This window comes from Nicotiana tabacum, chromosome 7 (assembly GCF_000715075.1).
Source record: "Nicotiana tabacum cultivar K326 chromosome 7, ASM71507v2, whole genome shotgun sequence".
NCBI lineage: Eukaryota > Viridiplantae > Streptophyta > Magnoliopsida > Solanales > Solanaceae > Nicotiana > Nicotiana tabacum.
In genome coordinates this window covers 126,026,905-126,049,752 of record NC_134086.1, presented here as the reverse complement: position 1 = coordinate 126,049,752, position 22,848 = coordinate 126,026,905, and the positions used below count along the sequence as shown (strand labels likewise).

General features: G+C 36.4%; 1 protein-coding gene and 1 pseudogene across 1 annotated transcript; both read right to left on the bottom strand.

Moving 5' to 3' along the window:
- Nucleotides 1-8,630: 8,630 nt before the first annotated feature.
- On the bottom strand, nt 8,631-9,220 carry LOC107806581 (aquaporin PIP1-1-like; annotated as a pseudogene).
- Nucleotides 9,221-11,726: 2,506 nt separating this feature from the next.
- On the bottom strand, nt 11,727-16,325 carry LOC107806582 (ADP-ribosylation factor 1). The gene is made up of 7 exons (XM_016630752.2): nt 16,084-16,325; nt 15,294-15,454; nt 13,261-13,331; nt 12,634-12,753; nt 12,295-12,413; nt 12,085-12,166; nt 11,727-12,003 (listed from the first exon to the last, which is right to left on the bottom strand). Exons 2-7 carry the CDS (start codon nt 15,439-15,441, stop codon nt 11,998-12,000), a joined length of 546 nt encoding a protein of 181 aa, XP_016486238.1. The 5' UTR covers nt 15,442-15,454; nt 16,084-16,325; the 3' UTR covers nt 11,727-11,997.
- Nucleotides 16,326-22,848: the final 6,523 nt, after the last annotated feature.

Below are 22,848 nucleotides of genomic sequence, written 5' to 3'. Positions count from 1 at the left end.
GGAGCATTTGTCAACCCGAAGGACATTAATAGAAATTCATAGTGCCCATAGCGAGTTCTAAATGATGTTTTAGATATAGCCCCTTCTCTGATTCTCAACTGATGGTACCCCGACCTCAAGTCTATCTTTGAAAAGTACTTTGCACCATGAAGTTGATCAAATAAATCATCAATTCTTAGCAGTGGGTACTTGTTCTTAATGGTGACTTTATTCAACTGCAGATAGTCCACGTACATTCTAAGAGACCCATATTTCTTCTTGACAAATAGGACCGGGGCACCCTACGTCGAAACACTCGGCCTGATGAAGCCCTTGTCAAGGAGGTCTTTCAACTATTCTCTCAATTCATTAAGTTCTGCTGGAGCCATCCTATAAGGAGGTATAAATATGGGCTGAGTGCCGGCATGAGATCGATGCCAAAGTCTATGATTATTTCAGGAGGAAGTCCGGGAAGGTCATCTGGGAAAACTTCTAGAAATTCTGTAACAACTGGCACAGACTAAAGAGCTGGTGGTTCTGATTCTGGATTAATAATGTGAGCCAAATAGGCGAGACACCCCTTATTGATCATTCATTGTGCCTTAAGGTAAGAAATAAACTTACCTACAAGTGATGCTGAACTACACTTCCACTTTAAGGCTTATTCATTTGGAAATTGGAACCTAACTATCTTGGCACGACAATCTAACATGGCATAGCAGGAAGACAACCAATCCATACCTATGATCACATCGAAATCCACCATTTCTAACTCTATGAGATCGACCTTGGTGCTGCAACCTTGGACTGAAACTATACAAACACTATAGACTCTTGTTGTTTTCACTGACTCGCTAACTAGAGTAGCTACTAGGAATGGCTCACTAAGCTGTTCAGGTTCTAACCCGAGGTTGATTGCAAAGTATGGAGTCACGAATGAAAACGTTGAACCTGGATCAATTATGGCACAAAAATTATGTGAGATGACTAGAAGTATACCTGTAATAACTTCTGCAGATGCCTTTGCACTCTGATGATCAAGTGGAGCAAATAAACGGGGTTGTGCCCCTCCCTGAGTAACTCGATTTGCACCTCTGCCTGTCCTATGCCCGATCTGATTATGAGAACCACGAGCATGAGGTGGTGCAACTGTAGTAGCTGAGGAACTAGAAGGACGAGTTGATCTCCCACTGAAATTACATCGCAACTTTGGGCAGTTGGCTTTATATGACCAATGTCTCCGCAATGATAGCAACCGTTAAACCCGAGCTTGCACTGACCTAAATGTTGTCGCTTACATGTACCACAAAGACCTTGTTATTGTGAATGTTTCTCAACATGACTAGCTATATGAGGATGGTGTCCTAAAATTCTGATTCTGGCAAGATTGGTTTCCATTACTCTGAGTACATCTGAAGGAAAACCCATCACCTGGCTGATAACTTGACTCAGCTAGTGCTAAGGACCCCTTTATTGAAGGAACTCCTTCCTCCTCCATTGGACGTACCATTAAACCCGACCGATGTTCGGGCTTTCTTGTTATGCTCTTTTCTTCCCTCGTTTGATGTTTGTCTTTTTCTAAATGCTTGGTAAAACCCACAACATAGGAGAAAGCTGTCATTCCTACCATTGCAGTTGATCTCGTATCCTTAATGTGGTAAGCCAAACCACTTACAAACCTGCAGATCTTTGTTTTTTCTGTCTTAATCATATGAGGAGCATGCTTAGCCAAATTTATGAATTCCATGTAGTACTCTTGCACACTTTTATTCCCTTGCTTGAGCTGCTCGAACTCTGTAGCCTTAGCTTCCTTATCCTCTTCTGGTATAAAATTAGCCATGAAGGCCTCTTCAAATTCTTCCCAAGTAGGCGGACCATCATCTTCATCTCTTTCCTTTTCCCACATCTCAAACCAAGAGCCAGCCACATCTCTAAACTGGTAGGCAGCCAGCTCCACAACATCATCATCAAATACCTTCATCACTCAGAGGGGTTTCTTGACACCCTCCAGCCACAACATTGGATCTTCATCAACTATAGTACCATGGAACAATGGAGGACTCAGCTTTAAAAATTCATTCACTCTTGAGGACTCAAAATTATTTTGTCTATTTGATTGAGGTGGAATCTCATCTCTTCTCTCGTTCTGGTTGGCCATGAAGGCTTTAAACATCTTCATAGCACTGTTGACATCATTAAACATCTAATCCACCTCTGTAGATATAGTTGTCTGAGCCGGAACTGCTGTTGGGGATGGCACTGGATCATGAGGTACTTTCTCATCATGCTCCAACCCTTCTTCATGTTCAACCCGGGGTACTTGAACCCCCTTTGTGGATTTTCCCTTCCTTTTCTAAGTTGAAGCCTTCTTAGTTCTATCTTGAGCCACAATATTAGCAATAGTTTCTTGAGGAGCGTCCTGAGTGCCGGTGTCAGAGTTGTGAGTACGAGCCACTTCTGCGAGTTTTGGAGAAACGAATACATTAGATAATTTTTAAGAGGTAGACTCTACTGCACGATCTAAAGTATGAAAAAATGAGACTTTTCCTAAATGCTAGTAGCCTCCTATTTATAAGTATGGCGCGCTTCATACCAATAAATAAGAGTCTACTTACACGGCTTTATAGACCTCTAGGACTCTGTAAACCTGACTCTGATATCAAGTTTGTCACGACCCATTTTTTAAATAAGTCGTGACCGGTGCCCGGTTGCTAAATTTAACCGAGCGAACCATTTGTGCTTATCAAAACTATTATAATCTCAAACATTATACGCAACAAAGGAAATATTTTAACCAAATACTTTTAATTAATTTGAATATCTAAAATAAACCAACTCCAAAACTGTATTTGTAGTAACTATTGAAATATTACAATGTTATTATAAAAACACTTGAATCTTAACCCACCGACTGTGTCTCTGAAACATATACTAATAAACTAACGCACTGCTCAGGACATGAGATTTCCTGGCAAGTTCTCCAAGTAGACAAAGAAATAGCTAAATAATGACGACTCAAAGGAATACTCCACGAGCAAAGTGGAACTCACCAATAGCACTGGAAGTGAGGGAAGTCTTAACCTGTAGCCGGCTCGCTTGCAAAACTGGTTCCTACGTTGTACCAAAGACAAATACAGGTTCCCAAAAGAGAACGTCAGTACCATCCATTGTACTCAGTGAGTCTCAACGACAGGGGACGGAACTTTTGTAAAATATACATTACAAGCAAAAATTCTAAATGCATGTAAAATATAAAGCTTCTAAGAACAATTCTAAAATTATTGCATAACAACAGTTTATGAGTATTCTAAAAGAAATTCTTTTCTTTTTCTTTCTTATCAAAAAAATACTTCATTTTATGCTTCGAGAGTTCCAACTATCCTAACTTATTTCTGTCTTAGTCACCGTATGATCGACACGGGTTCGATCCCAATTTGATCGAATAGGCCCAATCCACGAGGTGTCACTCGTTTCATGGTTCTCTACGCTCATGTATCATACCTTAGCCTTGCTAAATAATTCTCAGCAACGAGACCCACGGCTCGTGTGCTCCCTACTTTGGTACAAGTAGTTTTAGAAAGTCAACGCCTTAGTTAGGACCCTCGGCCTAGACGATGACCCCTTTTCAGAATAGAGGATACTCCCAAAAAAATCTTTTCTTTCTAAAACTCCTATTGTGACTTTCAAGTCTAAATCTTGTTTGAAAAGTGATCTATCAATATTCTTGAGTGCATACATATCATAAGCATGAAATAAAATTTCTCAAAGTATTTTTAAAAGTTCTATCTAACTCTTGAAATTTTAACATGTAAGATCGTGTAATAAAGCATAAAAATATGAAAATAGACGCTTATACTTCTCGAGTAAAATACATAATCTTTAACTAGAATATACTTAGTCAACATATACTCACTCGTTCCAATTAAGCACATGTTGACTCTTTAAAACATTTTATCAAACACTTTGTGGGCATGTTTTTAAGAGTAGAACCACTTTAGTAAAAGGTTATATCTACTCACCTCAAAACTCCTTGAGCCAATACGTAGGCTCCAGTCCAATTTATATCCGTTAAATAATTGATTCTACAACAACCAGTGCATTTTAATTATTTTCAAAGTTTTACACCTAAACATGAAATTTACTGTTGATACAAAGAAGGAAGGGAATTAACTATTCAATTCTTATCTAGTACTACTGTAGGATAATTGACAATAGAAAACTTTACATACCTAAATTCAAGAATTAGTGACTTGTAAAGAACCCTGAAAATTTGGTTGTCTACATGCATAGTCGCTAGAACTTGTTGCCTCTGTTTATGTCCTTACAAGTCTAATTATTGAATTTGTTTTCTTTGTATTTCTTTGAAACCCAATCCCTTGTCCCCTTTTCGTGCCATGCTTTAAGCCTTTTTCCTTGTCCTTACATACATCCTATTCTATGGGCTTTAGGCCCAATTTTAAGTGTCTTACTTTTTTTTGATTTAACAAGCATTTAATGATACTTACTTTTAATAATTGACAATATTAAAATTATTAATATTCCCCTAATTGTATATTCAATTATTTAAGTATAATTTTTTTTTTTGCACTCTAGGCAAGATTAAAAAAAATTAATTCAATATTTAGCGTGTCTTGAAACTTTTATAGATTTGAGGAGTTTACAAGGTTGGTGCAACTTTAGTATTGAGGAAATAACAACACCGACACAACAGCGAATCCGAACTAAAATCTTATATACGAAGTCTATGCACCTGTAGAGAGTTGTGACTTCTTCATAACGAATGAGCTCCATTAGTAGCCAATGCATCACCACAATTAGATAAGCAATCTCATAGTGATACACATCCTTCCACTTCTAAATACCTCAACTGAGTAATCATGTTCTGCGCCTCAAGGTGAGTTCGAGCACTATTAAAAGAATACAGAAATGAATGTGCTATCGACTCACCCAGTAGCTTGTATGATGCACAAGAATTTCTAAAACTATAACTGCATTCAACACACATTTCAACTCTACCTACTTGCTCCCAATCATACAACTTTTCAAACAAACAACTCCCTTTTCGAACTTCTTCAAAAAGTGCATGTGTCTTCATGTTCTTTATAGAACCGGTTAGAGCCATGTACTCGGGACTAATTCCCGGATCCCATACGCAAAGATCCGTTGCAATTACGGGAATGGTGACATTAAGAAAATTAGCACCAAGATCAAATGGAAATCGACTCAGTTTATGGTGATCATTAAATTCCACGTTAGATTTCTCGTGCTCATCATTAGGCATTATTTCATCTGAATCCACATTCTCCATAAAATATTTATTAGGCATAGTTCCACAATAGTCTCGAGTTTCATGAAAATTTCAGCAAGATACGTGTGTTCAAATGCCTTAAATTCAATTTCTCGTGTACTAGCGCCACGATCAAGAGAAAATTTAGTGATGCACCTATCTGGCCTATCTTTTTGAGGACTTTCATCAAACAGTTGGACCTCGCTGCTTTCAGGGCCCATAGCTTCTTCATCGGACATGTTGATTGGAGAATATTATTGCACCTCAACGAATACTTTGGTGCAGACACTATGTAACATTTCGTCAAACACCTTAGGTGAGTGATTATCATCCAAATCAGCTGCAAAGTGAGAGACACCGATGGTTGCATATGTTCTTTGGATCACTGTTGTAATAGGAGAAATTTCCTCCACTATTTAGGAAAAGACTCTAGTAGACATTTTATCGAACATATGTTTGGCCTCTGAGTTTCCATGTTTAAATGTGGATTTAAACTCAAAGAAGCTGGAAACATGACTCATAGCAGTAAGAGGAATTCTCTGGGTCCTTGGTAGTTCTAATTCTTCATGATGGTTAGAATAAAATCGGGGATCAGTCGAACACCCTATCGAAGCAGGGGGGGGGGGGTCCATTTGTGATAATGCAGCTTCAATTTCTCCGTAAAATGCTTACGGATTGTTTGTTCCGAGAAAGCCACTGGGACCATTCTAAAGCTTCGCCATCCAAGTAAGATGATGCTAAAGAAAGCTTAAGGTCGTCAGTGATGGAGTAAAACTCAAAATACCTCTCTGCCTGTAAAATCCAAGACTCCGAATTTTCACAGCGGAATCTCCCTAATTCCACTGGATCTCGGGGTGAAATGGACGTCGTAGACTTTTTTCCCCACTAACTCCATTAACATCGAACGAATATCAGCGAAATCCTTAGAAAGCGAATCCTTCATTTCTTGTAGTGAATCACGAATTGAATCATCGACGAAAGCCTTGAGTAACTTTTGGTCTTTCATTAGAAACCTCTGGATGAAAGCACCAATGAAACAAACCAAATTCTCAATACAAACACAGGCCAATGTATTAGATAATCACTAAACTGAATTACACAAAATGGAAAGTATTGACGGAAAGAAGAACAACAATCAGCTGGAAATTAAAGGGATAAACGAGGGATAACCAGAACGGGATGAGAAGTATCAGAAGAAGAACATAGATGGGAAAATAGAGATAACACTTCACAATTTCAGCATAAAGAATACTCTACGCCCTTTGCTATATTTATAATTGTCTTTTTCTAAGCTGCCCTTTCACGGACTTAGCACTTGCCTGCACTCAACCTGGGTCCAACACATAATTATTCCAATTCCCAAATACGCCCTCCACCGAGTCACTCACAGAGTTCACAACATATATGTATTTGTACACTTGCTCAGCATAAGAAAAATGAAGTTAATGTGAGATTAGAGGGGATTCTTAGCTTTTCAAAGGAATACCATGATAGATGAAGATGAAAATAGAATGATTGGAATTGGAATATTGCAGGAGCGTAACATGGAAGATATCTGTCGAGGTAAATACAAAATTTTTAACATGGTTTTAAGAACATTAATGATATATGAGAGTAAAAAATGGGGCTTAGTGGTCCAACGTAGATACAAACAAGATGAGTGTGCAAGAATTTGAACACAGTATAACCCAGGACATTTGATAATAGAGCATAAAATAAGTATTTGAGTTAGCAAGGATAATTGCATTTATGGACTGTCATGAAATCCAAAATGTTTATATTTATAAGGGAATTTTTCATAAAGCACCATCCATTTGGTCTAATTAGTCATTTATAGATACCTTTTGATATATTACGTGTTATAGATACCTTTTATATTTTTAAACAATGTATTTCATGTATTTAAGCTGTTGTATTCATTAATATAACCAAAAATATAGGCGTAAAATCTGGAATTCCAGCTAAGTTTGACATGTATTTAACTGTATTCAAGCGACATTAACATTAAATACAGTAACGTATCTGCGCTAAAAACAGAAGGAAATAAAATCACATGATATTCTCCTAATTTAACTCAACGAACTAAAACGATCCCTCATTAATCTGTATTTGAAAGATACATAATAAAGATTATAGCTTAATAAAGAGAAATGCATATGAATAATACAATTGAATACAACAAAATACACCTTAATTCATCTGAATAAAATACTTGAATACAAAAAAAATACAACTGAATACAGCTGAATAAACTCTTGAATGCAACAAAATACAACTAACTTCTGCTGAATAAAATAATTGAATATATCTAACTACAACTGAATACAGTTGTATAAAACACTTGAATACAACTAACTACTGCTGAATAAAATAGTTAAATACAACTGATTAAACCTGAATACAAGTGAATACAGCTGAAGAATACATTCGAATACAACTGAATACAAATAGGCGATTTGGGCGATCTAGAGAGAGAAACAGGCCTATGGCTTCGCCGGCCGGCGGCCAGCCATTAATTCCGGCTGGTCAACCCTGTAACACATCTACAAAAACCCTTTGTTGGGTTTAGGTTTTCAAGGGATGCATAAAGCATTGGAAGGCTTTCTCAAAATGGAACCCGTCGGACAGTGGCCTATCCTCTTTTCCCTTTCTGCTTCTGCAGCTATGGCGTCTATAGTAAGTCGTAGATTTACAAACAAACTTCTTAAAAATCCTTCTTTTTTTTCTTCTCCACTTTCATTCCTCAGCCTTGTTATAACTTATTTAAGGTTTTCTGATGATAACGTTGGTGACACGGAGCAGAAAATTGAGAATTTGGGTGGGAGAAGAGTTAAGAAACTAGGGTTTGTGGGAGAAGAGAGTCTGGTTGTATGCAAACACAGAGAGATTGTATTGGGATTTGCAGTAGGGGTGGGCGTTCGGTATTTCGTTTCGGTATTTAAGAATTTCAGTTTGGTATTTCGGTATTCGGTTTATCAATTGTGTATACCAAATACCATACCAAAATATTTCAGTACGGTTCGGTATTTCTTATTTTGGTTCGGTACAGTTTCGGTTTAACAATCAATGAATAATCAATGAAATAATCAATATTTCGGTGCACTGTTTTCCGATATATAACAGTGCACAACTGCACATGGCTGATCTGAATCTGATGGCACATGCACAATTGAATAAGTGAAAAGCAAAAGCTGAACAAGACAACAACTTCTTTACAACCAAAAACTGCACATTACACAACTTAACACTTAACACAGTACACAATTGAATCTGTACACAACTACACAACACATTACACAACTTAACACTTAACACTTAACACAGTACACAACCAAACCATCTGAACAGCATCTGCAAGCATGAACTAAGATGCAGCAGCGGAGAAACCAGTGATTGGAATTGTGGCCAAGTATACCAGGAACACAGCAAATCCAATAGGCAATGGTGCCAAAAGAGGGACATGTGAATCCCTAGCACCAAGACACTGCATCACCATGTAGAACACTGCCCTTGTCAACGACAGTTTCCTTGCCAAGAACAACCCAAAGGTCACTGCTGGATTTATGTGTCCTCCAGAAATTCCAGCAGTACAGTAGACAAGGGCAAAGATCATGCCCCCAAAAGCCCAAGCAATGCCTTGAATACCAACAGTGGAGCATTTGGACTCAGACTTTGAAACACCCATCACTGTTAAGATAGTGATGTAAGGAAGAGGAAAGTGGCCATGAACTCAGCAATTCCAGCACGATAGAATGACCAAGACGTCAATTCTCCTGCCTCAAACAGTGGCGCTGGTGGTGGCTCCGTATAATTCTTGTCACTCTGCGCAGCCGTCCCAATCGCTTGCCTCTATGAATATTTGTTTGCTCCTAATCTTACATCTTCTTCTTTGTTCTCCATGTTTGTTTTCTCAATTCACAGGAAAATTTACTCAACTTGAGGAAGGATTTATGTTTACCCGTTGATGGGCAGTAACACAATATTGAGTCCATTAGCCCGCCGATTAACATATAGTCTTATATCAGTCTGAATAAAGTTGAAGATTCCACCAAGTCTAAAGAAGATTTTAACAAAATAGAAAGAGAAAACAAAATCTTTTTGTAATCATCTTAGTACAGTTTCTATCCAGTTAATATGATCTATCCATAATTAATTAGAGTACTATGTCCATTGCTAAAGAACAGAGAGCAGCAGCAGCAGAAATTAGTACAGTTTCTATCCAGTTAGCTCTAGTAAGATACAATTACTATAGTTTGTGCAACGGGCTACATAAATTAATCATTTTCCTGTATCAGTTACTTCAATCAATATCAATACACAACTGCCAACGCTTACTGCTAAAGAAATTTCACGAAACTACTATCTTCATTCCCTGTTCTACTGCTATACCTTATAGGATTCTCATATGTCAACCTACTTTATACCTAATCAAACACTTGATCCAAAAAAATGAGTTTCGAATATAAAATTAATCTTCGCTAAAGAACATCGTTAGAAATCTTCATCAAATTCATTTCCATCGGTAGAAAGTAGAAATCACTAGAAAGTAGAAACATACCTTTGAAAATTGAAACTATCGCAAGTTCGCAACAGCAGCATCTTCGTTTGCCCGGAATTTGTGAGGAGTGAGGACTGAGGAGTGAGGAGTCGGAGCTCGGAACCTTGGTAAATTCTTTACGATTAGCAACCTTGGTAAAAATCCAACAAATCCCATCACAACAAAACTGATCGCTGTACGAGTAGCAACCTTGGTAAATTCTTTACGATCAGGCTTGTGACATCTTTTGACGAGCCTAACGCTGTCTTTGGCGAAATCTCTAAGAGGATCGAACACAGAATCGAGAGCGTCCATTTGAATTAGATCTGATCTGAAAGAAGAAGCAGATCAGGGTTTCTCACTTTCTCTTTTGTATCTGAATTGGACAAATGACCTTTAGAGTTTAGGCTTGGGCTTGGGCGTTTGGGGCTGGGGCGGGCGATGGGCTGGGTGTTTGGGGATGGGGCGATGGGCTGGGCAGTAATAATTAAGGAAATGTCTTTTAAAAATCGGATTTTCGATATTTCGGTATACCGAAATTTCAGAATTTTAATACCGAAGACCGTACCGAAATACCGAATTGCAATACCGAATTGGACCGAAATACCGGAAAAAACCGAAACACCGAATTAATTCGGTCCGGTTCGGAATTCGGTTTTTCGGATTTTATGCCCACCCCTAGTTTGCAGATACGCGATAATTATGTGAGAGAAAATATAAAAAGGGAGAGAGAAAAATAATATTTAGCATATATGGTGCCTTAATTGTAGGATGTAACTCTATTTAGATTTTTTGCTATAAAGGATAAAAGGTATTTATAGGATGTAATATTTTAAAATGATATTTATTTAAAATAAATAGGGCACTAAGGTTTTCTATAGGGCGTAAAAATTCCGTTTTATAATCAACGCCCATATTTTTCTTACAGAGCATTATATGTTGGGAGTATACTCCTAGTTTTATTATAAACTTGTTGGTTTCTGATTCAGTCCAATAAAAGTTTTTGTTTGAGTTCCCAAAAAAAAAAAAAAAACATGTAGAGGAAAAACTGAGAGGTTGCATCATGGATGAGATGGTTTGATGTCTATTGCACCCCTTCAAATGCACAAGTATACTTAGCGAGGAACTGAACAGTGAACACGACGAAAACAAAATTTACGTTTAGAAAATACGAATCAATTCAGATTAACGGTAGAACAGAACACAAAGGAAATAAAGTATGGCATAGGCCACACTAGGGGTGACAAACAGGCGGGTCGGGTTGGAGGGCGGAGCGAAAATGCGTAGTATTAAAAACCGATAAATTATCCGACCCGATCCATATTTAATACGAATAAAAAATGGGTTAACCGGTGAATAATATAAATATCCATATTACCCATGGCTTCTTGAATATGATCATTTTTGGGAGAATTTCTAGTCTCCCGAACTTGAACAACCCCCAATTTAAGTCTTTGAAAATGTAAAAGTTAAACCCATTGATTATCCATTTTTCAAGCGGATAATATGGATCTTATCCTCATTTTTCAAGCGGGTAATGTAGATCTTGTCCCCATTTTTCAAGTGGATAATATAGATGGATCTGTTTTTTATTTTAATCCATTTTGCCACCACTATGCAGACACTAACTAATTCGGATATACAGGCTACTCGTTATGGCACACTTATATTAAATCTGATATTTTTGCTTGGCTAGAGATTGCGTGAAAATGTAGTCATAGGCGTGAGGGATTTGTTAATCTTGACCAATTCTGCAGATTGCTTTAAGATAATAAAGCCACCTCACAAAGACATTATACCCTCCTACTACTGACAATCAGAAAAGTTCAAATTCAATTTTATCTAGTAGACAAGTAGCACAAGCAATAGTAAAGACAAGCTCACCAGCAGTACAGAGAAACATCACCAACTTTAACCAAATCATTACGGGGAGAGAACCTTAATCTCAATTAAAATAAAATGTTGAAGCCAAAGTCGCTGAGCATATGTCAGCCAAAGTGCAAAATATTACATGAATTTAACCTAAAGTTACTGCAGAGTACCATTCTTTAAAAGAAAGGGCAAACGTACTGATAACAATAGGGATAAGCAGATCTATCCCGTGAAAGAAAGATCAGTAAGTACATAAGTGCTCTAGACATTGTTGAAGTCTATATTGACAAAAACATAGCTGCAAAAATCATGGATCTCGCATTCAACCCTGCAATAACAAGAATGTTAGAACTTTAGAGCTAATAAAAGTGACAAATAAAACCAAATGTGATAATGAGTGCGTCCACACCTTGTTTGCAATGTTGTTTGAGAGCCAGTCAAGCCCCTCATACAACCCTTCTCCAGAGGTAGCGCAAGTGCTCTGAATGTACCTGTGTCACGCAAGGTCATAGATTCAGTATTTGGTAGCACATGAGAACCGTGGTAATCTCCAGCCATGCTCATTATACACATAAATTTAAAACATCTCACAATTAAAGAAGCAACACATAGCACATACCAGTGACGTTGACGGAGAGAATGAAGACCAAGCTTGTCAGTAATCTCAGCAGCATTCATAGCATTTGGAAGATCTTGCTTGTTAGCAAATACAAGCAGCACAGCATCCCTCAGTTCATCCTATGCATACATTGGCAAAAGTCATTCAGAATAGGACACAAGTGAAAGGAGCCAACACCAAGAATGTTAACTAAAACGGGAAGTGGGTAATTACAGATCATTTCAGACTTTCAAGTGCTCTATAGACACATTTCTGGATATATCTTCTGTATACATCAAACATGGGCCCCAAGACTCGATATAGTCTTAACTGGAAAAAAGAGAAGCATGATTTTCATACCTCATTCAACATCCGGTGCAGCTCATCTCTAGCCTCAACAACACGATCGCGATCATTACTATCGACCACAAAGATAAGTCCTTGTGTGTTTTGGAAGTAATGCCTCCACAATGGTCGGATCTGGAAATACAAGAAATTTGAAAGGGAACAATAGGCAACACGAAGTATGTCAACTTCCGCAAAAAGTCATGTCACAGTATCAATAGATCTCCATCACATGTCTTAAGAGTAGATAAATAAAATAACCCTTGACCATACATCTAATAGAAGTCCTTGCAGCTGCAGATTCTAGGTAAGCCAGTACTTGATAGCAGCAGAAAAGGCAAGCATTTGATAATATAGAAAAAAGATGATTTCTAGGTTTTATGTTTCAATTTTTTGGTGAGTGGGAATATCGAGCAAGTATAGCAAAAAAAAACAAGCCTGGTGAACCTGAAACACTAGTACAAGAAAGGAAACATAATTCCAATACCAGAAATGCTCCTTTATCTTGCAACTTGAAATAAGGTCAGTATGAAAGTCAGCCAAAATCAAAGTAGAACTTGCAATGTATCTTCACTTGCTTAACAAACTAATGTTAAATACCGCAGATAGCATAGCACTTTGGTATCATATGTCATTAAGTACCTTGTCCTGACCACCAACATCCCAGACAGTGAAGCTTATGTTCTTGTATTCAACAGTCTCCACATTGAATCCTGATAACGAATGAGTAATTGCAGAAAGTGTTAAGAGCAATAGCTATAATCAATCAACTATGGCAAACATGTGCAAAACAATCATACTACTAGAAACAGAGGACATAATTGCAATGCTAGAAAGTTATTGACAATTATCTTTTCTTGATCAGGAGTTATTTACAAGATTTATTGGATTCAGAATATCAAGTATAGCTGAAAAAGAACATATGCCATTGTGAGAAATAAAAGAAAGCCAATCACTCAGGTAAGAGATTGAGGCTCTATCCCTCCCTCCCCCTCTGAGTGTGCGGGCATGTGTACACATGAACCACCGACCCGACCCTTCCTCAAAACATATAAAAGCAGATAGTTTTAAAGTTCTTCAACAAGTATAGAATCCCTTCAGAATGAATCACTTAGTCAAGTTATAGAGAGACTTTGGGTTACTGAATGGGAAGAGTTTTTGGCCAAAAATATTCTTGAACTATATCCACAACCTAACAACATCCTTAAACTATCCCTGTGAACAAAAGACATCATTAAAGTTTCTCAAAGTGAGCAGGTATCATGTCTCGTTACTGTTAAAAGACTAACAGAACCCGCTGTCACATGCACGTGACATCCCAACAATGCCATTCCCAATACATTCCTTGACTGATCCCTGCTGAAGCACTTTTCGTCCACTGATTCATCAAAATAAATATCAAGGGGTTGCTTAGCTCTAACTACTTGCTGAAGATGGAAGTTTGACATGATCTCAAATATCAGCAATCGACAAATGCTGCTGTAATTTCAGTTGGCATGTGCTATGTTGCTTGTGTGAAGCTATGTTCTTCTTCTGACTTGTTGTAAAGGGTTAGTCCCAAAAGTTTAACACAGCTGGTTTTTATTTACTTCTGGATTTTGATGAGTTATGTCAAGCTGCGGTCATAAAGAGTTTTTGCAAGTATTATGTGTTATCATTATTGCTTAAGTATTATCTATATATGTTTTTGGAGATACAGTTGCTAGTTTTTTCTTAAATTAACAAAATTTACTTCACAGATGATAGCTGTGATTATTGACTTGTCTAATTTGAAGTTGTCCTGTAGACAAAAGTGTGTCCAACAAGCTCTGCTACCATGTTGTATCCTATTACGTTTGGAAGCATTTACTCTTCAGTGAAGGTTATGTTGAAAGGTAAGTTGCGGGGACTCTTCGATTTTGGTGCCGTTCCCGTCCCGATACGAGACGGGGACGGGAGCAGGATACGTCCCCGATACGGTCAACTGACTTCGAACATTTTGACCGGAGTCCATTGATAAATTTGGGAGAAAAATTGAGATTGTGATTTCTCAAAATAAAACAGATTTAGGAGAATGAAAGAATAATGTCCATCTTGGAGAATGAAAGATTGAATTCTACAATATTAATGTAAGTTTTTCACATAACATCTCTCAAAATTTACAATATTTTTATAGCTCTATTTTTTATTAGCCGAATCCTCGTACCCGTATCCATATCCGGATCCGCACCCCCGAATCTTAAAATTTAGATTTTGCCGAATCCGTTACTCGGATCCGTCCCCGTATCGAATACCCGCACCCTAGTTCGACCAACTTAGGTTGCAAGGAAATTTTGTGGTAAGATGATTGGGCAATGAATGTTTTAGGGATGGTAGTTTCGGACTTGGGATGTCACACGTCAATTCCGCGATTATTCCACTAATTTTTTTACAGTATGTAATGGAAGGATGAAACCTACTCACTCTGGGAAATTTTAAGACTGCTTTTTTGATCACATGGATATTTTAAGGATATATATTAAAATTGTGGGTATAGTTTAGGAATGGTTTTTGGCAAAATCTTGAATAGCAGCAGCAATTACTCAAAACAAAAACAGAATGACAATGTTAATATAATAGATATCAAAGCACAAGATCAGTCCCACGAGCAATAAAACAATTATAGATCATTCATATAGTACACAAACATAGCTTACCAATGGTAGGAATAGTGGTAACAATCTCTCCCAACTTGAGCTTGTACAATATGGTGGTTTTACCAGCTGCATCAAGACCGACCATCAGAATACGCATCTCCTTCTTGGCAAACAGCCGACTGAAAAGCTTCCCGAATGATAAACCCATCTTTTCTCAATGCCTGTTGGACCAAAAATAAAAACTCAGATCACCACACAATTTACATTCACCATCAAGCTTATACAAATGAATTTTATTGTATCAACAGGTTTCATAAATGCACAAGCATAGGAAAATGAGAACCAGAGATGAGATTTCAAGCCAACAGAAATCCAAAATATAATATGGTGATAAAAAAGGCAACTTTTGGATCCTTTTTTCTAAAATCATCTTAAATTTCAATGTTCCTTTATTTATCTAGAGATCCATATCAATAAGTTTAATAATCAATTGAATCAAGGACCCTTGCATGTAAATCTGATCCTTGAACATGTCAATAACTAACCAAAATCCAGATCCATTTATAAAAAAGAACAAAAATCCAAATCCAAAAGATTGAGACCAATCCAGAAAGCATAACCAGATCAAATCAATAGAAATACGAAGAATACACATGAATATCAAATAAAGATGAAAACTTTATTAAAAAAACAGATCTAAAAGGCCTAAATCCAGATCTTAAATTCCATAAACTTCTCGATCAACAAAATAGATACACAAATAAACAAACTTTATCATATCAATTGTTAGCAACCGAACGATGTGTGTGTGTGTGATGAAAATCAATGAATTGGAGAAGAGAGATCTTACAGTGATGAACAACGAATCAGGAGAGAGCGAGAAAGGGGCAGATCTAGAAAAGACTCTGCCCTTTAGAAATGACAATAAAATGCGAAAGCAATGGATGTTCCTATTAAATTTAACAATTTGAATTTTCAAATTAATAAGTCTCGTCAGATGTGGAATTGGATTCTTTTAAACTTTTTGGGTGACAAATAGTAGAAAATTTCTACTAGATTCTTTACCACCACTCATTTGGAATTGTGCCGCATGGTAACTATATTTAAGGAGGGAGTGCTTAAATAACAAATTCTTTAATAGTTTCCTTTCTATAATAATTTCGTTTATTTCGATATTTTTAAGCTTTCATAGTAAATGGTTTTTATACCCCTATAATATCATTTGACGTTTAAATGTATTTTGGCTGTTATAGATAAAAATTATTCAAAAATTAATTATTTTTCATTGTTTAATGGTACATATAAAAGATAAAAAAAAATTATTTAAATTTAAAATCTCAAAAGAGATGCCTATTTCACTAGTTGAAGAAAGCTACTACATTATTAATAGATTCATAACTAAACATATAAAGATTTAAACTCTAAATCGGATATTTTTAAACTACCTAAAAAATAAATTCTTTCAAGATTGATGGGAAAACTTTGTAATTGTAGCTTGTTTTGTAGATTTATTCTCTTATTAGCAACATAACGCTTGAATTGGCTAAGATTTGTGTTGGTCTAAGTAAGTTTGTTTTGATGATTGACAAAGGAACTCATGCATGAACCATGTCCATACACGGTGTGCACAGGGCACGGGCAGATTCAAGCATAAGGCATGCACGCGAAGGAGATAAGCACAAGTGGTTATATATGATATCTCCTGAACGGAAAAGTTACATAATTGATAAGGAGTGAGACTTCCTACTTGAGGAGAACTCTATCCTAAATAAGGGAGGAGTTAGAAGTTGAAGATAACTAGAACTCTTCGACCATGAAAAAGTAAAGCATTAGAACTCTAGTTATTTCTTATTCTACTAACTATGTATATATGAGTTTGTTCTCTTTTGCAGGTGACACGCAAACGCTAGATTTAAGCAAGAGTTGAGAGCAAAATAGCAAGGCATTTTGCAAGCAATTCCTGTGTGTTTCAAGTGCGAACCTTAAGCTACATGAAGTAAATAGAAGAACTAGTTCTAAGTATCTGTCTTTTATTCTAGTTCAATTGTAGTAGGCTTTTGAGTTGTACCTTTCAACTTTATCTAGAAATAGTTACTTTGAGTTGTAGCATTCAAGTTAGAGTTAACTTGGAATTGTCGCAACAGCTTGAGGCTGGTTGCCACAAAGGTTAGCGGTAACCCTTAAGTTTACAAGATTTTTATAAATGTTGTTTTGGCTCAGTGATTTAGTGAAGTATTGCGAAAAATCCTACTGGGTAGTAGGTCGTGATTTCTTCACCTTTTAAGTTAGGTATTTTCCACGTAAAAATACTTGTGTTATTTACTTTCTACCCTTATTATTTCGCAATTGTAGTAGAAAGAACACGTAAAATAACCAGGTCTTTCTATAATCTATGCATGTGAAAAATAAGACACCACACAAATCACCCTCCCTCCATCCCTCTTATGTGGTGTTGAAGTATAAAACATCAATTGGTATCAGAGCAGATTATCCTTAAAGTGGCTAACACCTTGGGAGAAGATCAAAATGAGTGTACCACCTGAAAACTGGGAAGGGAAATTCACTACTAGGCCACCACTCTTTAACGGCCTGTACTACTCTTGGTGGAAGTCAAGAATGAGAGATTACATACAGGAAAAGGACTATGAGTTATGGGATATTGTCACTGATGATCCACTGGCTACTTTGAAGAAAAATGCTGAAGGAGTAGAAGTGTCAAAGACAAGAGCTGATTTCAATGTTGAGGATCTGAAGAAGTGGAAAAAGAATGCCAAAGCCAAAAAATAGCTTGTCTGTGGACTTGGTCCAGATGAATACATCTGAATCTAAAGTTGTTCCACTGCCAAGCAAATTTAAGACATACTGCAAGTGACCCATGAAGGAACTACTCAGGTGAAGAGGGAACTCTGATGTACTCTTATTATGAAAACTTTACTATGAAGGATGGAGAAACCATTCAGGAGATGTACACAAGGTTCACTATATTGACAAATGAACTAAAATTTCTTGGCAGGATTATCCCTGAAGAAGAAATAGTTAAGAAGTTACTTATTAGGGTCTTACCAATTACTCGGGAAAACAAGATCACTGCCATCTAGGAATCAATGAATATTGCTACTCTCCCTCTGGATGAATTGATTGGAAATCTCATTGCCTATGAACTTAAGAGACAAACCATGAAAATGGATGTACGTAAGAAGGAAAAGAGTTTGGCACTAAGAATCATTAAAGGTTCTGATTTGGAAGATGATGAAATGGCAATGATCACTAAAGACTTCAAGAAGTACCGAAGGAAAGGAAATGGTTCTTCAAGAAGTGGAAGCTACAACAAAGCAAGAGCTCCGAAGAAATAAATAAATGATGACTTCTACAAGCGTGGAAAGACAGATCACCTGATCAAAAATTATCCTTTGTGGGATATTGAATAGAAGAAGGAAAGAGCTTAACAAAGGAACATGAAGAAGGAATAAGTTCATCCCAAGAAAGGCAAAAACAAAGGTTCAACTAAGCTTATGGTTGTTGCTCGGGGAGAAATCTCAAATGAAATCTCAGATGATGATGATGATGATGATGAACAAGCATTAATGTCTATTGGAGAGACTGATGAAGAAACTAAGGTAGTGTCTTTCATCTCAAAGACAATAATAAATTTCTGTCCAAAGAAAGATTATCTAAACTATTACTTGAGCTGATTGATGAATCTAAGGATGTGAATAATGAAAAAGAATAGCTGTCAAAAGAATGAGCCATCTTAAAAGCTAAGTGCAAAAATCTAGAACTTAGGACTTGTGAAACGGGAAGTGAAAATACTGTACTGAAGAACCAGTTCATGCACTCGATACAATTGTCCTAGAAATTAGATCTGAAAATCTAAAATTGAAGTTAGGAACATGTAAAAAGATAGCTGGTGACACACAACTCAATATAGAAGAGAATTTAAGTAAAATGAAAGATAGGTTGTATAAAACGGATGAACATGTAAGAGTATTAAAGGAGGACCTAAATAAGGTTATGCATGAGCTAGACAAAACTTGTAAATGGAACAGGTCTCCTGATGCACTTTCATGGCTACAAGAACACCATAGTAGCAATAGAAGAGGACTTGGCTATGAGAACTTTGTACCGAGGTGGGATCCTAAAAGCAAGTACCTCACATTCCCTGAGAACAAGATTTGCACACACTGTGGTAATACTGGTCACTATAAGAGTGAATGTACTGCAAAAGCAAAGGCAAATCAGAAGAACAAAGATTTTATTGTAGGGAAGAATAGGCTGCCAAGTTGGGCTAAAAAGAATTTGATTCATCATTTTGCTTATAGAAAGGGACCCGAACTAGTTTAGATTCCTAAAACTAATTCCTTATTTCTTTTTATAGGTCCAAGTGAAGGGGAGCAATCAAATATGGTGTATGGATAGTGTCACACCTCCCTTTTTCCTTCACCCCGCAAGGGGGTATATAAAGGGAGTTTTTTTCCAATTTAAGTGACTATCAAAACGGGATTATTTTATTAAAAATTCAGAGTCGCCACTTGGGATAATTTATGGTGTCCCAAGTCACCGGTTCAAATCCAGAATCGAGGAAAATATTGACTCTGTTTTATAGTCCGCGAGCACAGAAATCCGGGTAAGGAATTCTGTTAACCCGGGAGAAGGTGTTGGGTATTCCCGAGTTCCGTGGTTCTAGCACGGTCACTCAACTGTTATAATTGGCCTATTTATCTGATTTAAAACACCTTTAAGCCTATGTGCCTTTTTACTTTAAAACCACTTTTATTTAATATTTTTCCGGAAGATTCAACGTCACGTAAAACGCGTCTTAAACCACGTCACATAAATGCACCCGCAGTCCGTAACACATTTTTATCTAACGTTGTTGAGATTTGGATTTGGGTCACATAAATGTGCACCCGAGTTTAGGAATGTAATGTGTAGACATGTGATTTTTTGACCCTCCCCAAGATTTTTCATATTTTAGCATGTAATTTAAATTTGGCCTAATAGCGATATTTCAGTTAATTTTGACGCTTTTACTTTATTTTAGTACAAGAAAAATGAAAATTACAAAAAATATTTTAGTTTATGCATTTTTCATAAATTCAAAAAAAAATACAAAAATAGTACCTTATTTTTATCTTTGTATAATTTCAAAAACAAAAAAATATATAGTTTCATTAACTAGGATTAGCTTTGGCATTGTGTACTATTTCTATCTTATTTTTAAAAAAAAATATACAAAATTAAAAACAAAGAGTCATTGTGTAGTTTAGGGGACCCTTCTAGAATCTTCTTTGGGATAACAAATAAATAAAAAAAGACCCTAAGGAATTAACACAAAAAACCTAGGGACCAATGAGCAAAATACACAAAAATATACCTAGACATAGACTCTACCTATAAATAATACTTAAAAAAATTTGAAAAAGGGGAGATGAACTGAAATAAAAAGAAGCGCCGCAACAGTGCAAAACGGACCCCCGTCCCCCGTCTCCATCTTCTCAAAACAACCCCCTGTTCTGTAACGCTCACAATCCCAGCAACGCTTCACCTCGCAAATGACCACCCTACAAACACTAGGTCGTCGCTTCGGTTTCTCCACACCAGCCTGAATTCTTTCTTCTTCTTCTTCTTCAAAGCTTCACCAGATATTGACTCCTCTGTTTAAGCTTTGTAAGTTGATGTCATCAAAGTTTCCGGCAAGTCCCGAGTTACCCGATCGAGTAGTGACGATCGTTTCCACTGGTTTTTGGTTGAAGCCCGTTCGAGGTTTGTCATGTCAAGGTTTCCGATTGGCTGCTTGAGTCTTTGGTCCTTGGTTTGAAGCACTTCATGTTGGTTCATTTTGGCATCGAAACAGTCAGAATCGAGTGAAATTGTCCGTAGCTCGCTTGAGGATTGATTTTTCTTTGGAGATTATTTTGCACTGTACTCGTTGGAAAATTTTCAGTAACGAAGGTCCATCTTCCCCATTGCTACTTCATTAATTTTGAATGCCATCTTATTGCTTCTATGCTTTCTAAAGTTATTTGTTGCTTTGATTCCCTTGAACTATATGAATATAGAGTCAGTTGTTTTAATTCGTTGGTAAAATGTCATGTAAATTGTGTATTACTATTTGATATCATTGATCACATGCCTAAATTTTAATTGTTTGGGATTTTATATTGTTAAGCTCTATAGTTGCTGATTAATATTCTTTGGGATTTTTTTTGTTATCTGTTTTCTATCCCCTTTTACTCTTATCCTTCTTCTATGTCATTTTGGATTTACCGTTTTGTTTTTTTTTTTCCTAAAAATATTTTCATTAGGAAGTGAGATAAATTTAATGGCATAATATTACAAAAGGCATGTGAGGGTAGTATTAGGAAAGTGTACGAAAGGTGCATGCACAGAAGAAAGAGAAATTTGACTCCCTTGAAACCGTTGCTGTCTTGCTCGTCAATTTCAAGTGAATTTTAATGAATTTGTGTTTGTCTATTTGGTTCGCGTTTTCCATAAATTTGTTTCATATGAATGGCTTTGTATTTGTGTCACGAGAGTTGGATTTAGTTTTAATTTGTCAAGTTAATTATGCTTTTAGAATGTGCTAGTCTATCTTAAATAGTGTAATTAGTTTTCAGCTCTATGTATTTTGCTTTTCTTTCTTTTGTTTGTTAGTTGAAATGTAAAAATAATGAGTAGTCAGTAGTCATGGCAAGATACATGTTTGGAGATTATAATTTGTTAATATAGGAGATTAGAAAAAATTCTCAAAAAAAAAGGAAAAACTATATTATGATAGAGAAGTTGCCTTAAGATTGCAGCTTATTACACGAAACATGATTTTGTCATAGTATAGAATTAAGGTGCGCTGTGCCAATCAAAATGACAATTCCATGACCATCGTTTAATTAATCGTGAATTGATCCTTAGATTCCGAGGCGTGCCATTTAGCTAAATTCCATGGCCCTCGCAAATTACGAATGCGAAATTACTTTAGGCACTTTAGTTAATAATATTATTTTCTTAAACTCGGGTGCGCATTTATGTGACCCAAATCCAAATTTCAACGAAGTTGAAATGTGTCAATAACCACGGGTGCATTGATGTGACGTGGTTTGAGACATGTTTTCACGACGTTGCAATTCTCGTTAAAAATAATAATAAAAGCGGTTCGAAGTTAAAAAGCACATAGGCTAAAACATGTTTTGAAATCAGAATATTCCAAATACAACAGTCGAGCGACCGTGCTAGAACCACAGAACTCGGGAATGCCTTGTGAGCACGTGATTTTTGCCTTACGAAAATTACTTCAAAATAAATCAAAAAATAAAATAAATTTCTTTTACTGTGTAATTCTTGAATTTGCGTGGTGTTAAATATTTGTGTTATGTCCGTAAATGTTTACTTTGTCATAATAAAATAAAAATTAAAATAAAATACATGTTGCATGCATATAGGATTTAATTATGTATTTGAAAGATAATTTAAATAAAATCACCAAAATATGCATTTCGTTCTATTTTTTATATTCCACTGTGTGATTAATGTTTTATCTGTATGTTGAATAGTTGTTATGAAGTGATTAATATTTTTGTGTAAGGTTAAAAATTGTTTTATAATTTTTGTTAGGATTTTT